Source organism: Furipterus horrens, unplaced genomic scaffold, assembly GCF_987537825.1.
Source record: "Furipterus horrens unplaced genomic scaffold, mFurHor1.1.pri manual_scaffold_10, whole genome shotgun sequence".
Taxonomy (NCBI): domain Eukaryota; kingdom Metazoa; phylum Chordata; class Mammalia; order Chiroptera; family Furipteridae; genus Furipterus; species Furipterus horrens.
The window spans coordinates 46,380,291-46,400,756 of NW_028327180.1; the positions used below are offsets into that span (position 1 = coordinate 46,380,291).

General features: G+C 42.7%; 1 protein-coding gene across 1 annotated transcript; it reads right to left on the reverse strand.

The window, feature by feature from the left end:
- Positions 1–6,592: 6,592 nt before the first annotated feature.
- Positions 6,593–7,594, reverse strand: LOC150000037 (olfactory receptor 10H2-like). Its single transcript, XM_090290206.1, has one exon. It carries the CDS (start codon positions 7,592–7,594, stop codon positions 6,593–6,595), a length of 1,002 nt encoding a protein of 333 aa, XP_090146332.1.
- Positions 7,595–20,466: the final 12,872 nt, after the last annotated feature.

Genomic DNA, 20,466 nt, shown 5'->3' on the forward strand with positions numbered 1-20,466 from the left:
AAGTCAAGGAAAACTCTGCATTTTAAGTGTGAAGCCTGAGCAGCTGCAGAGAGACAGAAACGTCTCTACAGTTAGTTCAAGGGGGATAGTCCCACCATGAGAAATTGCCTGCTGTGTTAGAGAGGGGTGTGGCCCATGGGTGAGCAGGGGAGCTCTTTGTTGAACCACAATGAGCGCAGAGCCCGGAATGAAGGTGTACCCATGGCCACACCAGCTTCATGCTCCCCCACAGGCATGAAGGGCAATTTCAGGTCGACTGCACTACATAGTATTTATAATTTGTTGAAAATATGTGTATTCAATAGAATGACAGCCCTGGCTGGTGTGGCTCAGTGGACTGAGCACCAGCCCATGGACCAAAAGTTTGCTGGTTCGATTCCCAGTCAGGACACATGCCTGGGTTGTGGGCCAGGTCCCCAGTTGGGGGCGTGAGAGAGGTAACCAATCGTGGTTTCTTTAGCACATCATCTTTTTCTCCCTCTTTCCCCCTCTCTCTAAAAGTAAGTAAATAAAATCTTTTTTAAAAAGAGAATGATGAATACTGTATGATATCACTTACTATATGTGGATCATTAAAAAAAGCTGAACTTGTAAAAGCAGAGTACAATGGTGCTTACTGGGAGCTGAAGGATGTGGGAATGGGGAGATCTTTCAGGGTACAAATTTGTAACCACTATATAAATAAGTCCTTGGGGTCTAATGCACAATATAGTGATTAAAGCAGTGCTGTATTATAAACTTCGAAGTTGCTAAGAGACTAGACCTTAATTGCTCCCACCACAAAGAAAATAAATGATAATGTGATGTGAAAAAAGGTGTTAGCTTACACTATCGTAGTAATCATATTGCAATATATAAGTGTATCAAATCAACACATTGTATACCTCCAACTTACATGATATTACATGTCAACTATAAAAGCAATTTTCAAAAGGTTTCCTTGAAAACTTAAATTATTTCTGAATATGCATTTATACAATTTATTTTAAAACAGTAATTTATAACACTTAATGGACATGAGTTTGCAAATGCAGTTAAGAAGCACAAGCAATAAATTAATCAAATTTGCCAAAGTTAGAGGAAAGGAAAAATATGTGTATTCCTGCTTAAGTTGAATAACCAATTGTGCATTATTTGTCCAAAAGTTGAATTCAGTCTCTCTATAACTTGAGTGGTAAAAACATCCATCGTTAATATGAAGTGGGAGGATTTGGAAAAAAATTTCAGTAAAAACTGGGGAACCCAAAGCATCTTTCTCTGCAGAATATACTGCATGTGTCCTGTTACCCCTCACGTACATGATCTCATTATAGCCTCACAAGGGAGGATCAAGGCAGATAAACTTATACCCACTTCATTTGACAGAGGGGAAACGGAAGCTCAAAACAGTTGCATGGCTTATTCGTAATCATGCAACTTCGTAGGGCCAGGTTTCAATGTAAGTCCTTTCTGATTCCAATACTTCACACATTGTCTTCCTGCAGTGGGGTTTGTGTGCCCTCTGTACAAAGAGGACTAGTCTATTTCACATTAAGAACTCCAGCACCTTAAGAGTCTTCTAACCCACAGTCAGGGTGATATTATAATTTAATGTTTTGTTTGATGAGCTTAGGATCAGAGGGAGAGGAGTAAATTGAGGAAAAGACCAACTGGAGCCACCTACTTTGGGGTTATCAGTTTGACAGGAAAAATGGGACCGCATGAAGAGCGTTATCGTCCAACAGGGGGCGCCACAGAGAGAAGTGTTTCTCCAACTGAGCTGTCTCACCTGCCCTGCTTCTCCATGAACCTCCTCCTCCAGGAACAGCCTCCTCTCTATGGCTCCTATCCTCCAAGAATGGTCCCATGACTCATCCCCATGGCAACAGCAGATAGCAAAGAATGGCAAAAGAGACCTTGCTCTGAGATGAAGAAAGATGCTCTGAGTTGCAGATAAGGCTGTGCAGTGGTTAAGTGATAGAGCAAAACGACCTTGATTAAATCGCATCCATCTCTTTGCTTCAGTTTCTCGTCACTAAAGTGGGTTTAATAATGATGTCTCCACACCTAATGATAGTTCTGAGAATTAAATAGTATTGTCTCCGTAGGGCAATTGACAGTGACTGGCACACAATAAGCACCCAATAAATGCTAGCCTTTCAAGATCTATTTAATAATTATTCGTGGCCTTCTGTGTCTCACATCCTATGCTAGTTCTGGGAGCACAGAGATAGGTTTGCTGCTATTCCCTGTCTTTGAGAAGTTTCCATGGTGCTGGGTGGATCGCCTAGTCTGGAGATCTCCCCATCAACAGCCATCCTCTTCTGCAAGCCCTTTAATCACTTCTCTGGGCTCTGGCCCTGCCCTGGGGATACCAAAGAATGTGGCATGGAGGGACCATTAGCCAGGAATGACAAACAGCTAGGAATGTGGGGTGGTGAAGGCGCTTCAGAAAGTGGAAGCTAAATAACAGAGGGGAAGGGAGGATAGGGTCTCTGAAGGTTGGGGGTCCTGGCAGAGGGGCTGGGAAGAGGAGGTGGACTGTGGTGTGGAGGTTCAGCACCCCAAAACCCTGGTTGTTTGCACCATCCTTTTGGCATTTATCCCTATTTTCCATCACCAGATAAGTTAAAGATGGCGTCTATTTTTGGTCTTTTGAGAGAAAAGAAATACAAGGACTTTTGTGGGGGAGGGGGTGAAGGAATCAGGAGTCAGGCAAGGAGACACGCACCTTGACTACCAAATTTAAGGTAAGTAATCAAGATAAATCACATTTATTGTAATATTGTTAAAAATCAAAATTAATGCAAAAATTTCATGATAAACAATATATCAATGTTTTAAATAAATACAGGTTACAATACTGCACTTTTACAGCCCTGCCTCACTCGTCTCGCCCTGGCAACAGTTCACTGAGTTCAACTTGCTAGATTTAAAGTTACAAAACAACTAATACAAGCTGAAGTAAAGGAGAAAAATTAAGGTTTATTTAAACCTCAGAATACAGTGACATTGGTCAACCAAACTGCAAGTTATTTTTTTCTCTGATGACTGCAGGGAACCCCACTGATGCCTCCACATATAATCCAGACACCACCTTTGCTGTCAGTTCTTTCAAATTCATACAGTCTGATTCTTATCTGTTTTCCAGGACAACTGGTATATTTCAAGATGCCTCCAGATCTGTGACCAGCTAAAGAGCACTGGAAGCTAGAGAAGGCTTTCCTGAGGATGTGCCATTTAAGGTCAGACCTAAGAATGTGTAGGAGTAAGGAAAGGGTGTTCCAGGTAGATGCAGCAGCACATACAGAATTCCTGAGGTCAGAGTGCACTTGGTTTATTGCAGGAACAGCCAGGGAACTAGTGGGGCTGGACAGCTGGGGAGAACTGGAGGATAGAGTTGGAGATAAAGCACTGACTCAATCACACTAGGTTTGTAGTATAGCCTAAGGTTATAAGCAGAGGGGTGATCTTGCAGATTGCTGGCTGGATAGCTCAGTTGGTTAGAGCATCATCCTGATATGCCAAGGTTGTGGGTTCAGTCCCCTGTCAGGGCACATACAAGAATAAAACATCGGCCCTGGCCGGTGTGTCTCCGTTGGTTATCTCATACACCAAAAGGTTGGGGATTGGATTCCTGATCAGGGGACAACCTAGATTGCAGGTTCAATTTCAGGTTGGGATGCATATAGGAGGCAAGATATTGATGTTTCTCTCTCACATTGGTGTTTCTCTCTCTCTCCCTCCCTCTCTCTCTAAAATCAATAAACATATTTTTTAAAAAGACTCAACCAATGAATGTATAAATAAATGAAACAACAAACTGACATTTCTCTCACTCTCCCTTCCTCTCTCTAGAAGTCAATTTAAAAAATTTTAAATATCCCTCACACATGACAACTCTAAGAGGGACAGTCTTACCATCGGACTCCTTCACAATCTATAGGGGAGGCAAAAAATATTCCCAGATATTTTTCATTAACAATGTTAGGTCTTCTCAATATAGCCAGGAACATGGCCTTAAAAGGAGTCACAATTTTCTTTAGGGCAAACAACCTCATGTTTAAACATGACACTTTTCTCTATGAATGCATTTGCAGTCAGAGACTCTACAGCCAGTTTTTTTAACTTACGTCTTGTCTCCCCAGTTCTCTCATGTTGGTTGTTTCTTTCTAACCACCTGAAACAGAATATTTTTAGTTCTGAGCCCTTTTCATTGGTGCAGCTAATATTGGCCTCTTCTTTCCAATCTAGGTCTTTATCTCTTCTTGGAACAGATGGGCCTCCCCTGGGTATGCTTCTGAGCCCCAGCTCTGACTTAAAGAATTATAGTTTTTTCACTTCAGGGGCAAGACCTTTAGCTAACAGACTTAATATCTTTATATATCAGTTTTCTCATCTTCAAAATGGAACTAATAATTTGATCTTCCTTGTGAAGCAAAAGAACTAATGTGTGTTAAGTGTTTAAGACCATAATTATCATTAGTCATCAGGGAATGCGAATCAAAACCACAATAAGGTACTACTAGAATAGCTATAATCAAAAAGTTAGATAAGTAAGTGTTGGTGATCATGTGGAAAAATTGGAACTCCTGTGCACTGCTGGTGGGGATGTAAAATGGTGCAGCCACTATGGAAAAATCTAGCAGTTCATCAAATGGTTAAACATAGTTACCTATTACTCATTAATTCCACTGGGGGGTAGGTATGTACCCCCAAATGAACACACTTGTCCATGCAAAAACTAACACAAGAATGTTTATAGAAGCGTCAATCATCGTAGCCAAAGGTGGAAACAACCCAAATATCTGTCAACAGGTGAATAAATAAACAAAATATAGTAAATCTAAACAATGGAATATTATTCAGCCATAACAAGGAATGAGGGTACTGATACAGGCTGCAAGGTGGAAAACCTGGAAAACATTATGTTAAGTGAAAGAAGTCAAACAAAAAAGGATTAAATATTATATGATTCCATTTACATGAAATGTTCATAAAAGGCAAGTCAGTAGATCAGTGGTTGCTTAGGGCTGAAGGAAATGGGGAAAGAGGGATGATAGCTAAAGGGTGTAGGATTTCTTTTGGAGGTCATGAAAATGTTCTAAACTGACTGTGGTTGTGATTACATACATTTTTAAGTGGGTGGATTATATGGTGTGTGAACTATAGCTCAATAAAGCTATTTTTTAAAAGACCATACCTAGTTGATTATAAATGCTCAAAAAAAAAATGGAAACTGTTATCAGCATAACTATTAAGAAGGAAGGAAGGAAGGAAGGAAGGAAGGAAGGAAGGAAGGAAGAAAGGAAGGAAGGGAGGGACGGAGGGAGGGAGGAAGGAAATTATTTCTGTCTCCAATTCAAATATCTGGCTTTATTTTGAGCTAGAAATCCTGTAGAGCAGTGGTTCCCAATGTGTCAACCCCAGACCACTGCCAGCAGTATCTATGCTAGAGCCCCACCCAGACCCACTGAATCAGACACTCTGGGTGCAATCCAGCAGCCTGGAATTTAATCAGCCCCCCAGGTGACTCTGATATGCCCCCAAGTTGGAGACCTTTTGCCAAAGAGGACTCATTTGGCCAATTTCGTACTGCACCCCTGCACCTCACTGGCTCAGTGACCCTAGGCAAGTTCCAAACTTCACTGTGTCCATCTCCTTATTTTTCAATGGGGTTTGGACCACAAAGGCTGCCTGACCTGCCTGAGCTCCTCCCGTGAGGCAGGTGCATCTGTCCAACATACCTGACTCCCAAACACATGAGAGAGAAATGGCATTTTATTAAGGATTTCAAGGGAGTTTGGGAAGGGGATTTGTATTGGACACTATGGGCAACGTTATAAGATGCTCATTCATGTCCCTGCTTTTTCCTCAAATGTGTTCACCAGCTCCTTGGTCTGGGTCAGTTGCCAGGAATCAGGTTTTCCTTCCTGCCCTTTCTCTTTCCCCTAACCCAGCTGCCACTTCCTCACTCTTCTCCCACACCTTCAGCTCATCTCTCTACACATTTCTTTTCTCCCAAGGAGACATTCACATCTCCCCTTTCCCTCTGTAATTTGCACCCTTTAGACCTGTCATTCAGCTTAGTCAACAGGGGCTCCTCACAGGAGGAAACACCCTTCACACAAAAATGTGAAGAACTGAAATGAAAAACCACATCACTATCAAAAATGCTTTCCTTTTTTTCAAGGCAATAGTCAGAATGAGAGGGAATGATGTGTCAGAAGCACAGAAGATGATGCTTGGTATACAGCAGGCACCAAATCACTGTCACTGTTTGTGTCACTGTTGTTTTGGGCAGAGCAGGCATCCCTTATTTGCTCATTAAAGATAAGCCATGAACACAAGTCCCCCAACATCGCGATGTGGGCATCACCTCCTCCAGGCCACTCTCAGGCACAGGAAACAGGAATATTGACACCCAAGGTCAGTATGGGAAGGTCATGACCCCAGTGAATCCAGGAGAAGTGAGATCAGACATACTGGAGAAAGGAGAGAGTTTACAGAGCACTTGCTAAGGGTGGAGGTAGGGGGAGTTCACATATGTATAGGATTCATCACCGGCGGAGCAAAATTATGCACATTTTACAGGCAGAAGACTGAAGTGTCTTCACCCACCATGTCCCCTGCTGCAAAACCAGCCACTTTGGGAGCTCTGCAGAAAGATCTTGCTGAGGAAGGTCTTCTTCATGGCGTTCTTCAGCTCCTTGTTCCTGAGGCTGAAGATAATGGGGCTGAGGAAGGGCGTGAGGACTGTGTAGGTGATGCCCATCAGGGTGTCTCCTTCCAGAGACTGGGGACCCTTGGACTTGAGGTAGATCACAGAGGCGAAGCCATAGTGCACGACCACCACAGTGAGGTGGGACGCGCACGTGGAGAAGGCCCTGTGCTGACCCTCAGCTGACGGAATCCTCAGGATGGCAGCCACGATGGAGGCGTAGGAGAGGAGGATGAGGAGACAGCAGCCCAGCAGGGCCATGATGCACACCAGGCCCACGCCCTTGGCCACACTGACGACATTGCCCCCACAGGCCAATTTCACAAGAGGTGGAACGTGGCAGAAAAAATGGTGGACTACGTTGGGTCCACAGAAGGTGAGGTGGAAGACGGCGGTTGTCACCACCAGCCCCATAATTGAGCCGGCAGCCCAAGACCAGGCCACCAGGCAGGCACAGCCACGGGGACTCATGAGCACGCTATAGCGCAGTGGGTGGCAGATGGCCACGTAGCGGTCATAGCCCATGACCGTGAGCAGGAAGGAGTGCGTGAAGCCGAACGTGAAGGCGAAGAACATCTGGCTGGCACAGGCCACGAAGGCGATGGAGCGGAGGGCGGAAAGCAGGTCTGCCAGCATGCGCGGGACGATGGTGAAGGTGTAGAGGACCTCGGAGACGGAGAGGGTGCACAGGAGGAGGTACATGGGCGTGTGGAGGCTGCGCTCACCCCAGATGGTGGTCATGATGAGCAGGTTCCCCAGCAGTGTGAACAGGTACATCAGCAGGAAGAGCAGGAAGAACATCAGCTGGAGGTGGGGGAAGGTGGAGAAACCGACGAGGATGAATTCAGACATGAAGGTGTGGTTTAATCCCAGCATGGCAGTGATACCTGGCATGGTAGAGAGGGAAGAACTCAGTGGATGGAAACTCAAGGTCTCTAGTGAGCTCCTCCTGGGAGGACTTCCCTGAGAGGCTCCTCCACCTCTCTAAGTCATGGTTAGTTTATCTGCAAATGACGTTCATAATAATAGTCTGTACTTCATGGAGCCACTTGGGGTTTAAATATGATCATGCATTTAAAATGCTTACCACAAGTCCTGGCACAGTAAGAATTCAATGAATAAATAAGAATTATTATTATTACTATTACTTTAAAATCCCAGTGGTAGCAGCTCAGGGTCTCTATTCAGCCACACCTGGTGGAGTTGTTAATGAGCAAGGGCCCGCTGCCCCACGTGCAGAGAAGCCAATGGCATTGGCTTATGAGGGAAAAAAAAGAGCTTTCTTGTATGAGGTCAGCCAGCCAGGAGTCAGGAGGCAAGGCTCAAATCTGTTTCCTCCACCCAGGATGGGGGACAAGATTTAAGGGGTTTCAGCACCAGATCTTCCTGGACAGGAAATGCCTCTGAAAGGATTTCTTGGTTCAGGTTCTGCCAGGCTCTGGTCCTTTGCTTCTGTAGGGGGAGCGATTGAGGGTTCAGAAGTGTTACTCTAAGTGGTGTATCCAAAGTTTAAACTATGGGCTGGGGTCTTGTTAGAAACAGGATAGGACCAGTTTGAGCTGGTTTGCAGTTACAGAGTTCCCATTTTAGAATTTTTCATTGCCTCTAGTCATTTTTCCAAATAGGAATGGAAATTTTCAAAGAAAGCAACAACTCAGGTTGTTGTTGTTTTTTAATTATTATGGTGGGATCTTTTATTTTTTAATTAATTTTTTAAAATTTTCAATTACATTTAATATTATTTTGTATTAGTTTCAGGTGTACATCACAGCAGTTAGACAGTCATATACTTTTCAAAGTGTTCCCCCAGGTAATTCCAGTACCCACCTGGCACCATACACAGTTGTTACATTGTTGACTACATTTTCTATGCTGTATTTTACATCCTCATGACTATTCTGTAACTACCAATTTCTATTTCTCAATCCTTTCACCTTTTTCACCCAGTTCCCCATGCCCCCTCCCCTCTGGCAACCATCCATCTGTTCTCTGTATCTATGAGTTTGTTTGTTTGTTTATATTGTTCCTTAGATTCCATATATACGTGAAATGATATGGTATTTGTCTTTTCCTGACTGGCTTATTTTACTTAGCATAATGCCCTCTAGGTCTATCCATCTTTCTTTATGGTCAAGTAATATTATGTACCAGAGCTTTTTTATCCACTTGTCTCTTGATGGACACTTGGTTGCTTCCAAATCTTGGCTATTGTAAATAACACTGCAATGAACATAGGGGTGCATGTATTCTTTCAAATCAGTGTTTTGGGTTTCTTTGGATATACACCCAGAAGTGGAATCATAAAGTACTTCCATTTTTAATTTTCTGAGAAAACTCCATACTGTTTTCTATAGTGGCTGCACCATATGGTGGGATCTTTAATAAAATCTTTTGAATTGGAAAAATATGGTGCTGGTTAAAGTTTGTTTTTGAAAGAATAATGCAAATCCTGGGATGACTGTTCTCATATATGCCTAAACTCTGAGCTGTCTGCAAGGGTTAGTAAGCACTAAGTGGTAACTTTCTTTCTCTCACACAAAACTCTATATGTTATCTACATGAGTTAAACATTTTGAGCCCCAGCCAATGTGGCTCAGTTGGCTGGGTGTCATCCATCAAACCAAAAGGTCGCTGGTTGGATTCCCCCTCAGGGCACATGCATGAGTTGCAGGTCCAAGTGCCAATATTGAAAAGACCTGGATTATCTAACCATGCTGCCCTGAAATTGGAAATTAATAAGGATACCTGAAAGTTCCCATATACTTGGAACACAAATACTAGGCTGAATCATTTGACAGTGGCATAGTAACATATTACTCACTAAACTTTGGGCCAAACAGAAAATTAAGAAATAGTAAGAACAGAATGATAATGGAAAGTTGAAACAATTAAATGAAATGAATTGTGCCTTGGAATAGAAAAGAGACATTAGTGGAAAAACTGGAGAAATTCTAGTAAAGCTGGAATTTGCTCTGTAGTATTATGCCAATGCTCATTTTCTGATTCTTGTTGCGCTGGTGTTCTGTCAGATGCTGACATTTGAGGATGTTGATTGAGGGGAGCACAAAATTTTTCAGTTCTGGTTTTGCAGCTTTTTTAAAGTTTAAAATTAGTTTAAAAAGAAAAAGTTTTAGCCCTGACTGGTGTGACTCAGTGGATTGAGCACCAGCCTGAGAACAAAAGGGTCACCAGTTCCATTCCCAGTCAGGGCACATGCCTGGGTTGCAGGCCAGGTTTCCAGTTGGGGGCATGAGAGAGGCAACCACACACTGATGTTTCTCTCCCTCTTTCTCCCTCCCTTCCCCTCTCTCTAAAAATAAATAAATAAAATCTTTAAAAAAGAAAAAAAAAGTTTTAAAAAAACAAGGTACCATCCAAAGTAGCACAAAATCTATCAAGAAGCTACAATTAATTTAAATAAGTACACACAAAACCTCCACAGAGAAAAATTAAACCTCTAATTAATATAAAACAAGGCTGATGATATAAACAAATGGATGAAATGGAAAGACAATATCTATACATTCAATGTAATATTCTTTAAAAATCCAATTTTGAGAAAGATGGTAAACATATTCTAAAATTTCTATGAAAAGATAATGATCCATGAATAACTAAGTCAACCTTGAAATGAAGAGTGAAAGGAGGTGGGGAAATTGCCTTCTGAGAATCTGAGAATTCCACAGAAGCCTTGGAAATGAAGCAGTGTAGACAGACAGGCTGACCAGTGGACACTTCAGATATGAAGCCATTCATATATGATTGAGGCCATACCACAGATAAATCAGAAAACAACAAATTGTTCAGAAGATGCTGTAAAGGAGAGTCTCTCTCTCTCTCTCTCTCTCTCTCTCTCTCTCTCTCTCTCTCTCTCTCCTTCTGAATAGATAGATAATAGATACACACACACATATATATATATACACACAATTGGGCTTTTAATTAGAGAGGATCAAGATGGATTAATAACCTAATTGAAAGATAAAAACATAGTTAATAAAAGAAGGTGTAGTGAGATATTTGTGATCTAAGAACACAAAATGAGTTCTTTAAAAAGAAAAAAACACAAACTATTAAAAAAGATTAACGCCATTACATCAAAATTATAAATCTTGCCCTGGCTAAATAGCTCTGTTGGAGCGTTGTCCCATGCACCAAAGGTGGTGGGTTCAAGCCCCAGTCAGGGCACATACAAAAGGCAACTGATTGATGTTTCTCATCGATATTTGTGTCTCTCTTTCCCTTCCTCTCTTTCTAAAAAATCAATAAATATATCCTTGATTGAGGATTAAAAACATAAAAGTAAAAAAATTATAAATCATATTAATAAAGAGCATCACGGACAAAGTTAACAGATGACAGAGAGCAAGAATGTATTTGCAATGTTAAGTAAATGCTAGAGATCTGCTGTAAACCACAGAGCCTTAGTTAACAATATGTTCATGCACACTTAAAAATTTGTTAAGAATACAGACAATGATGTTGTATTGTAATTATTAAACTAGCTAAGAGACTAGATTTTAATTATTCCCACCACATAAAAGAAATACTAATTATGTGACATGACAAAGGTGCTATCACTATAATAATCATACTACAATATGTTGGTCTTATGTTAAGTGTTGTTCCCACACAAAAGGTAAAGGAACACAAGAAACCTTTGGAAGTGAGGACATGTTCATTACCTTGATTGTGGTGATGGTGATGCAGATGTGGGCATATGTCCAAACCCAACAAAATGTACACCTTAAATATGTGCAGATTTTTGTTTGTTAGGTATACCACAATAAAACTGGAAAAACACTGACAGAAGACTAGCATCTAGACTCTACAAAAAATATCTATCAACCAAGGGGGGGAAAGACTGGAATTATGATAGGAAGTGGGCACAGGGTAGGCTCAGGTGATGTACAGAAGAGGAAACACAACAGGCTGATAAGAAATGAAGGCAGGCTGTTGCTCTGGAGCGGCTAGAGGAATGCAATTAGAACAGTGACCTGGCACTGCCTGTCGGAGCTACACCTGTCCGAGTAGCAAAACTTAGGAAGCTAGCTGCTGCGATGGGTTGGCCCAGATATGAGGATGAGTGAACTTGAGTCATTCTAGCAGGTGCCTGGTGGCCAAATGAAGGGAACACACACCTAAGTCCTGCAAACACTGCTCCTGCGTCTCTGCCTGAATGAAACAGTCACACAGGTCCGTGAGGGGACGCAGCCAAGAATGTTCATTTCAGCACTGTCTGCACTGGCAGAGAATTGGGGACAATCTGAGAGACTCCCCACTATCTATGGGAGTAGAGAATTAAAATGTGATGGGGGTGCAACCACGAAGCCCTAAACAACAGGGGGGAAAGCAAACCTCACATAGCAGTGTGGATTGTTCTTACAAACATAGCACTGGGTTAAAACTTAGGAAAAGAAAGGAGATCTCCAGCACAGTATAATGCACCACAGTCACAAACCAAGGAGTGAGAAGGGCCACCAGAAGCTGGAAGAAACAAAGAAGGATCCTCCCCTAGAATCTTCAAAGGCAGCGTGGTCCCCCCCAACACCTTGGTTTTGCACTTCTAGCCTCCAGAACTGTGAGCGAGTACATTTCTGGTGTCTTAAGCCACCCGGCTTGCAGTACTTTACTACAGTAGCCACACTCGGAGACAACTACAGGCACACACAGCTACACGTACACAAACACCCTCAGCATACTCAGAAGCACACACAGGTGATGCACATAGGAGCATACATGCATGTGACACACCAATGTGGCCCTCTTGGCTCAACACCGCCCTCCCCTGACCTGGTACAAAGGTCACTCCCTGCCTGGGAATGGACCCTGGTGACTGGGGCTTCTGTTGGGGGAGGAGGCAGCCATGGATGGAGTCAATGTGGGACTCCATATGGGCCCAGGAGCCTAGATTGCTCACCCAGCCTGGGCCTGGTTGCTTGGGCTGCAGACTCTTCTGTCCACAACCCCTCACCTCCACATCCTTCTCTCAGTCAGGGCCTCCCTCTGCCCTGGTTCTCCATGGCCCAAATGTCCTCTTCCTTCCAGCTCCTGTAGTTCTTGTCACCTGCTCCTGGAAAGCGGCCCTGGAAACAGAAGCACCATTTGCCTCGCTCTCTGGGGAACACCCGGCTTGCAGCTTGGCTAGGGGCCACTGCTTATGTAGAGGACCCAGCGGTGGGAAGGAGTTTTGTTTCTGTGGGCCTCCTCCCAGGGGTAGGCCCCCTCAGGCCTCTCTCAGGAGCCTGGGCATTTGGGATGTGAGGTTCTTCAAATCCAAGGAGGGCAGCAGGGGCCCTGAGAACTCTCCCTCCCTTCCTTCCTTCCTTCCTTCCTTCCTTCCTTCCTTCCTTCCTTCCTTCCTTCTTCCCTCCGTCCTTCCCTCCTCTCTCCTTCCTTTCCTTCTTTCCTTCCTCCTTTCCTCCCCTCTGCTTCCTCTCTCCCTTCCTTCCTCGTTCTTTTCCTCCTTTCATCCTTCCTTCTGCTCTCCTTTTCTCCCTCTCTCCCTCCTTCCTTCATCCACCCATCATCACATCTCCTCTGGGTGCTGGCTAAGGAACGTGGACCAGACCTGAGGACCCGGAGAGAACTCTGCCCTCACCTAGCACCAAAGGAGTCCTCAGTCCTGGGAGAGGCAGAGCTGCGTACAGACAGCCCACTGCCTTGTGGTCAGAACCAGACCACAAGAGACCCACAGAAGGAAGGTGAACCATCTTCCCAGCAGGGATACTGAGGCTGAGCCTGGGAGGGCGCTTTATCCTGGGGCTGTGTAGTAGAGTCTCCCCCACCTGCCCGCTTTGCCTGCTCCCTTCCTATCTTAGGCAATGCCAACCTTCCCTCTGCTGACTAAAGCCCTCCAAGGGCTGGGCACAAATGCCCTCAACCCCTTGGGGTCAAGGGAAGGTCAGAGCGAGGCAGGAGCTGAAGGAGCCCAGAGTGGGAATCCAGGGCTGTGGCCTGGGGTGAGGGTAGCTGGAGGCTTCAAAGAAAAAAAGGTAAACTGGAGTGGGTCTTACAGAGTGGTTTCTCTTGGACAACAGAAGTGTCCAGGGTCTTCTGGCCAAAGTGGGTAGGCCCACTTCCCAATCAAATTCTCCCCTATTCCTGTTGTCCTGGTGATCCAAGCAAGCCAGACAGTCTAACGTTAGCTTATTCCTCCCTGTGATATAATAAAACACAAATATTTGCTCTTTGGTCTTTGTTCCTGATTCTTCTTTTAACTGAAATGTAATTGACATGCAACATTGTATCACTTTCACATGTTCAACATAGGGATTCAACATGTGTATACAAAATGATCACAATAATTCTAGTTATGAACTGGCCTCACTCAAAATTACATAAATTTTTTTTTTGTGTGGAGAACTTTAAAGATTTACTTTCTTAACAACTTTCAACTTTGAAATATATTGTTATTAATTATAGTCACCATATTTTACATTACACTCCTGTGACTTATGTACTTTACATCTGGAAGTTTGTGCTTCTTAATCCCCATCACCCATTTCATCCACCTTTCACCACCTCCCCACCTCTAGCAAACACTAGTCTGTTCTCTGTAGCTGTGAGGTTGGTTTAGTTTGTTCATTTGTTTTGTGATTCCACATGTAAGTAAAAGCCTGTGGTGTTTGTCTTTCTCTCTTACTTATTTCACTTAGCATAATATCCTCTGTGTCCATCTGTGTTGTTGCAAATGGCACATTTTATTCTTTTTATTTCTGAGTATTCTTGGAGCGTAGTCTAAACTTTTGCAATGTACTCTGGCCCTAAAAGTCTGAACTGCTTATCACTCACTGTATGTTGATTTATATTTCTCTTTGTTTGTCCTTCCTAATGATAGTTGTGAGGGGGGGCTTTCTCCTCAAGTCATGCATTTCTGCACATAGCCAACAAAATAAAAGCTCAGACCTAGAGAAAGTTTGGGAGTGTCCTCCTCTGAGAGGCATTCCCCTTCTTTTTCCTCAGGTATTTTGTCTGTGAGTCAGTAATTTCATCTGCACCAAGGGATCTGAGGGATGGGAACCCCTGCACAAAAACTTTGTAGTTTGAGGTAGTCCCATTTGTTTATTTTTTCCTGTGTTTCCCCTGCCCAAGGAGATAGAGAAACTATTGCTATGAAGATTGTCCAAAATATGACTGCCTATTTTTTCATCTAAGATTTTCATGTTTTTGAGTTTAACATGTAAGTCTTTAATCCATTTTAAGTTTATTCTTGTGTATGATTTAAGAAAGTGGTCCAGTTTAATTTAATTTTTTTGCACACATCTGTCCAATTTTCCTGACACAATTTATGGAATAGCTTATCTTTTAACCATTTTATGTTCTTACATCTTTTATCAAATACTAATTGACTATAAAGGTATGGGTCTAATATGGGCTCTCTGTTCTGTTCTATGTATCTATTTGCCTGTTTTTATGTCATTACCATGTGGTTTTGATTATTATAGTTTGATGTCAGATAATGTGATACCTTCAACTTTGTTCTTCTTTCTAAAGGTTACAGTGGTTATTTGGGGTCTTTTGTGGTTCCATATATATTTTGGAATATTTTTTCTAATTTTATGAAATAAGCTCTTGATAGGAATTGGGCTGAATCCATAAAATACTTTGGGTAGCAGGGACATTTTAATAATGTTAATTCTTCCTATCTATGAGCATGGTATATGCTTAACTTATTTGTAGCTACTTCAATTGCTTTTTTCAGTGTCTTATAATTTTTTGGTTACAGATCTTATACCCTTGGTTAAATTTATTCCTAGGTATTTTATTATTTTATTTTTTTAATGTAACTTAGTTTTCCTTTCTGATAGTTTATTATTGGTGTATAATAATACCCTGGCTGGTTTGGCTCAGTGGATTGAGCGTCGGCCTGCGAGCTAAGTGTCGCTGGTTCGATCTTCCAGTCAGGGCACATCAGAGAAGGAAAACTCTGACTCCAAAAAACCTCCGCTGCCTTGTGGCATACCTCTTCAGGGGAAAGGCTAAGAGAGTAAACCCCGACAGAAAATCCGGAGCCGGAGTCCCTAAGGCGGTTTGACGTTGTAGTCAACACCGGCAACTCCTGCGGCGCACCTGAAGCCAAGCTGTATTGACTCCGTCTTTCCCTTGGATCCTTCAGCTGCGAAGAGAGGGGGGGTCTGCTGCATGGGCAACAGCAGACCCTCCATATCACCCTGCCCAGGCTCTGTAGCTTCAGCTCCACTGGAGAGGACACTCCAGCGTCATCGCAAGATGTCGATTCAACACGGGAGGAGACAGATACCGTGTCACTCCCGAGTCGGACTGCACAACCATTCTCGGCGGTGCAGATAGACTCTAGAGAAGCTACACCATCATCTCTCGAGACGGACGGCTGCCGCCGCCGACGATTTCTGAGTAATATCGAATAAATGTGCCATATTTTCTATTTTTCTTTTTTTATTTATTTTTTAAAATATATTTTATTGATTATGTTGTTACAGTAGTTCCAATTTCTTTTTTCCTTTGTTCCCTTCTGCCCAGTACTCCCCTTCCCTCCAGCAATCCCACCCCACTTAGTTCATGTCCATGGGTCGTGCATATAAATTCTTTGGCTTCACTCTTTCCTATATTATCTTAACTTCCCCCTGTCTATTTTGTACCAACCAATTATGCTTCTTAATCCCTGCACCATTTCCCCATTTCTCCCCCTTCCCCTTCCTAGCTGATAACCCTCCAAATGATTCTCATACCTATGATTCTGTTCCTATTCTGGTTTGCTTAGTTAGATTTTGTTTTTATTTTTTAGATTCCGTTGTTGATAGTTGTGAGCTTGTTGTCCTTTTAGTGTTCATAGTTTTGATCTTCTTTTTCTTAAGTAAGTCCCTTTGACATTTTATATAATAATGGCTTGGTGATGATGAACTCTTAGCTTTACCTTGTCTGGGAAGCACTTCATCTGCCCTTCCATTCTAAATGATGGCTTTGCTGGATAGAGTAATCCTGGTTGTAGGTCCTTGCTTTTTATCACATTGAATACTTCTTGCCAATCCCTTCTTGCTTGCAAAGTATCTTTTGAGAAATCAGCTGATAGTCTTATAGGCACCGCTTTGTAGGCAACTCTCTGCTTCTCTCTTGCTGCTTTTAGGACTCTCTCTTTATCTTTCACCTTTGGCATTTTAATCATGATGTGTCTTGGTGTGGTCCCCTATGGGTCCAGTTTGCCCAGGACTCTGTACTTCGTGGACTTGTATGCCTGTTTCCTTCACAAAATTTGGGAAGTTTCCCTCCATTATTTTTTCACATAAGTTTTCAATTTCTTGCTCTTCCTCTTCTCCTTCTGGCACCCCCATGATTTGGATGTTGGCATGTTTAAAGTTGTCCCAGAGATTCCTCAGCCTCTCCTCATGTTTTTCAATTCTTGTTTCCTCATTCTGTACTGGTTGACTTTTTTTCTTCCTTATGTTTCAAATCATTGATTTGAACCCTGGTTTCCTTCCCTTCACCATTGGTTTTGTGTGGATTTTCCTTTGTTTCACTTAGCATAGCCTTCACTTCTTCTGTTATGTATTTGCCATACTCAAGTATATCTGTCAAGCCTGTGAGCATCTTTATCACCAGTGTTTGGAATTCTGCATCTGTTAGGTTGGCTATCTCCTCATCACTTAGTTCTCCCACTGAAACCTTGATCTGTTCCCTCTTTTGGGCCATACTTCTATGTCTCCTTATCTTGACATGCTCCTGTGTTTGTTTGCCTCTGTGTCTTAGGTGGAGCTGTCACTCCTCTTACATTGTAAGGGGCGGAGCCTTAAGGATTTGTCATACAGGTGACCCACTTCACCACGTGTGGCACTGTATGGGGGGGAGGGGTCTGAGAGGGAACAATGCCGCTTGCCCAGCACTCACCCCTTTTTCAGGCACTTCTCCCACTTCTGTATGGGGCTGGCACCTCTCTAGCTGTTGCCCTGGTCATCGTTCCCAGAGTGGGTGGGTCTGCGGACGTTCTAGGACCATGGGGGCCCTTTAAACAAGCGGACTCTGCTGAGAGACGGGCAGTTTCTGCCTCCACCCCAACTCCCACTGGTTTGCACAGTCAGAAGCAATGAGGCTTGATATTCCCCGGTACTGTAACTGTGAGCTGGGTGGTCTGGTGAGGAGCTGGGAACGCTACCCGGGTGACCCTCCCGACCTTTCAAAACATGTAACTGCTTTCTGCCAGCCTGCCACTGCTGCCGCTACTGCCACACCACAGCATATCCTCTCCGCCCCGTCTCCGCCCCTCCTACCTGTCTGGATGAGTATTTCTTCTTTATATCTTTGTTTGCTGCACTTCCATGCAGCTTGATTTTCTGGAACTTCTGATTGTTCCTAGCTTTGAGGTAGTTTATTCCTTCTTAGTTGTGGAGGGAGATGCAGAATGTCTGTCTACGCCTCCATCTTGGCCGGAAGTTGCTGTGCCATATTTTCTTTATTCATTCATCCATTGATGAACATTTAGGCTGTTTCCCTATCTTGGCTATTGTAAATAATGCTGCAATGGACATATTTTTTTTAAGTAATGTTTTTGTTTTCTTTAGATAAATACATGGAAGTGGAATTGCTGAATAATATGCTTTTAATTCTTTGAGGAACCTCCATACTGTTTTCCATCATAACTGCACCAATTTAAATCTCAGTAGTGTTCAAGGATTCCCTTTTCTCCACCCTCAGTTATTCTTTCTTTCTTTTCTTTTTTCTTTTTTTTTTTTTGATAATAGTCATTCTGACAGCTGTGAGATGCTATCTCATCGTGTCCCTGATTCTTGACACTCAACTCCTAAAATCCTTAGACTCTCTAGAGCAATGAGTGCTTTGGCAGGCCGGTGAGAGGACTAATGCTGGGGGTCCTTAGGAAGAAGCTTCAGGATGGGCACTGGCACCAGAAGGACCCAGGCATGATTAGAGTCAGAACTTTCATCCTGACCCCAATAACCCTTGGGGAGGGGAAAGGGGTTGAAAATGTGGTTAATCACCAATGATTGACTGATGATTTAATCAATCAAATGTAGGGAATGAAACCTGCATAAAACTCCCTAAACAACAGAATATGGTAAGCTTCTGGGTTGGTGACCACATCGAGGTGATGGGAGGACAGCGAACCCAGAGACAGCATGGGAGTGATTGTCAGACTCCAGAATAATAGATAACTCTGGGGAATTAACCCATGTGATGAGAGAGAAGCACATGGGGGGCTCCTGGGTCTGATAGACAGCTCTGTGCCAGGGTTGTAAGTGTGTGAACATTCATTATGTAATTATCCATTATTATAACTATATAACAATTATCCATAAACATATAACTTTATATATTTTTGCATGTACATTCTATTTCACAATAAAAGGTTAAAAATGTTGTAAGGGATACAAAAAATTCTTTGCAAAGTTAAACTGCTATATAACTGTATATAATTTATATGGATATATAGATATATACACATTAGTATATATACTAATGGGATAAGAGGATTTTATTACCCTGTATTCTTTTTTGTGATGAAATGTAAAAACAGATTAATTTTTCAATTTGGATGGCCTGCTCGAGATCTGTCTATCAAACAGCGTTTTCTGAGGGTCTGTTTTTGAGGCCAGCATAATAAAAATGTCATCTTATTTTTACACAACACCGTTGGCTTTTATGTAATGACCACTTCAGAATCTTTGTCTGTCTGATATTGAGTAACATGGTCTTCTAACTAATTCCCATACATTGTGTTTCCTCTGTTCTGGGGAAAAATGTTCCAGGAAGGTCGAAGGTAAAGACAAAGACTCCGTATCCCCAGACTCACCGTCTGGCCTCTTGGAAGAGCTGGGGAAGTAAAAATCAAGACCCAAGGAACATGCCAACTTATAAACATAGAATTAGCTAAATTTATTATCAAACAAAGAAAAGATCCAGAATGCATACATGTAACCGGCAAGTGGGTACAAAACTATAGTAGATTTTCATCTTTATTTACACAAATTAAAGCTATGGTTGATATACATCCTCTTCCTTTTAGCAAACAGTAAGCAGTTATTGAATTTGCCCTGGTATTTTGTATTAGTCATTACTTTTTATTTTCTTTATTTCTTGATGTTTTGGCATCTATTGTGGATCCTAGAGAGACTAGCCAACTTCTAGAGGAAAGCCAACAACTGGCCAAGGGGCATGCCTTGCATACGCAAAGCAGCCATACCCCCAAGCACCTCTTTTTAGGGCCCTTACACTTCAGTCTGATATCCACCTGCCTGAATCTCCCCTGGGCCAGGCTGTAGACAACCAGGAACAGTTGCCCCAGAGCCTACTAAAATTATTCATATTAGCTAACCCCAAGCCGGTTCACCCTGCCTCGCCCACTCCTTCCTCCCTCTCCCTCTGCCTCCTGCCCAACCCTGGTGCTTCCCTGCACCTGTGTCTAGGGTAAAACCATCCTTGATGACAGTCATTTCAAGGTCTGTGGGCCTTGCCATACCTGATTAAAACAAGTCCAGGTACAGCTATAGAATAAACAAGTCACAGGCTATAATGTACAGCATGGTGACTATAGTGAATAATACTCCATTGCGTATTTGAAAATTTCTAAGAGAGAAAATCTTAAAAGTCCTCATTGCAGGAAAAAATTCTGTAATTATATGTAGCGACCTATGTTAACTAGATTTACTGTGGTGATCATTTCGCAATATACACAAGTATTGAATCATGTAGTACTCTTGAAACTAATGACATGTCAGTTATACCTCAATAAAAAATAGCCCTCTCCGCACCTCGCTCTCACGGCCTGCTCGCCCCCC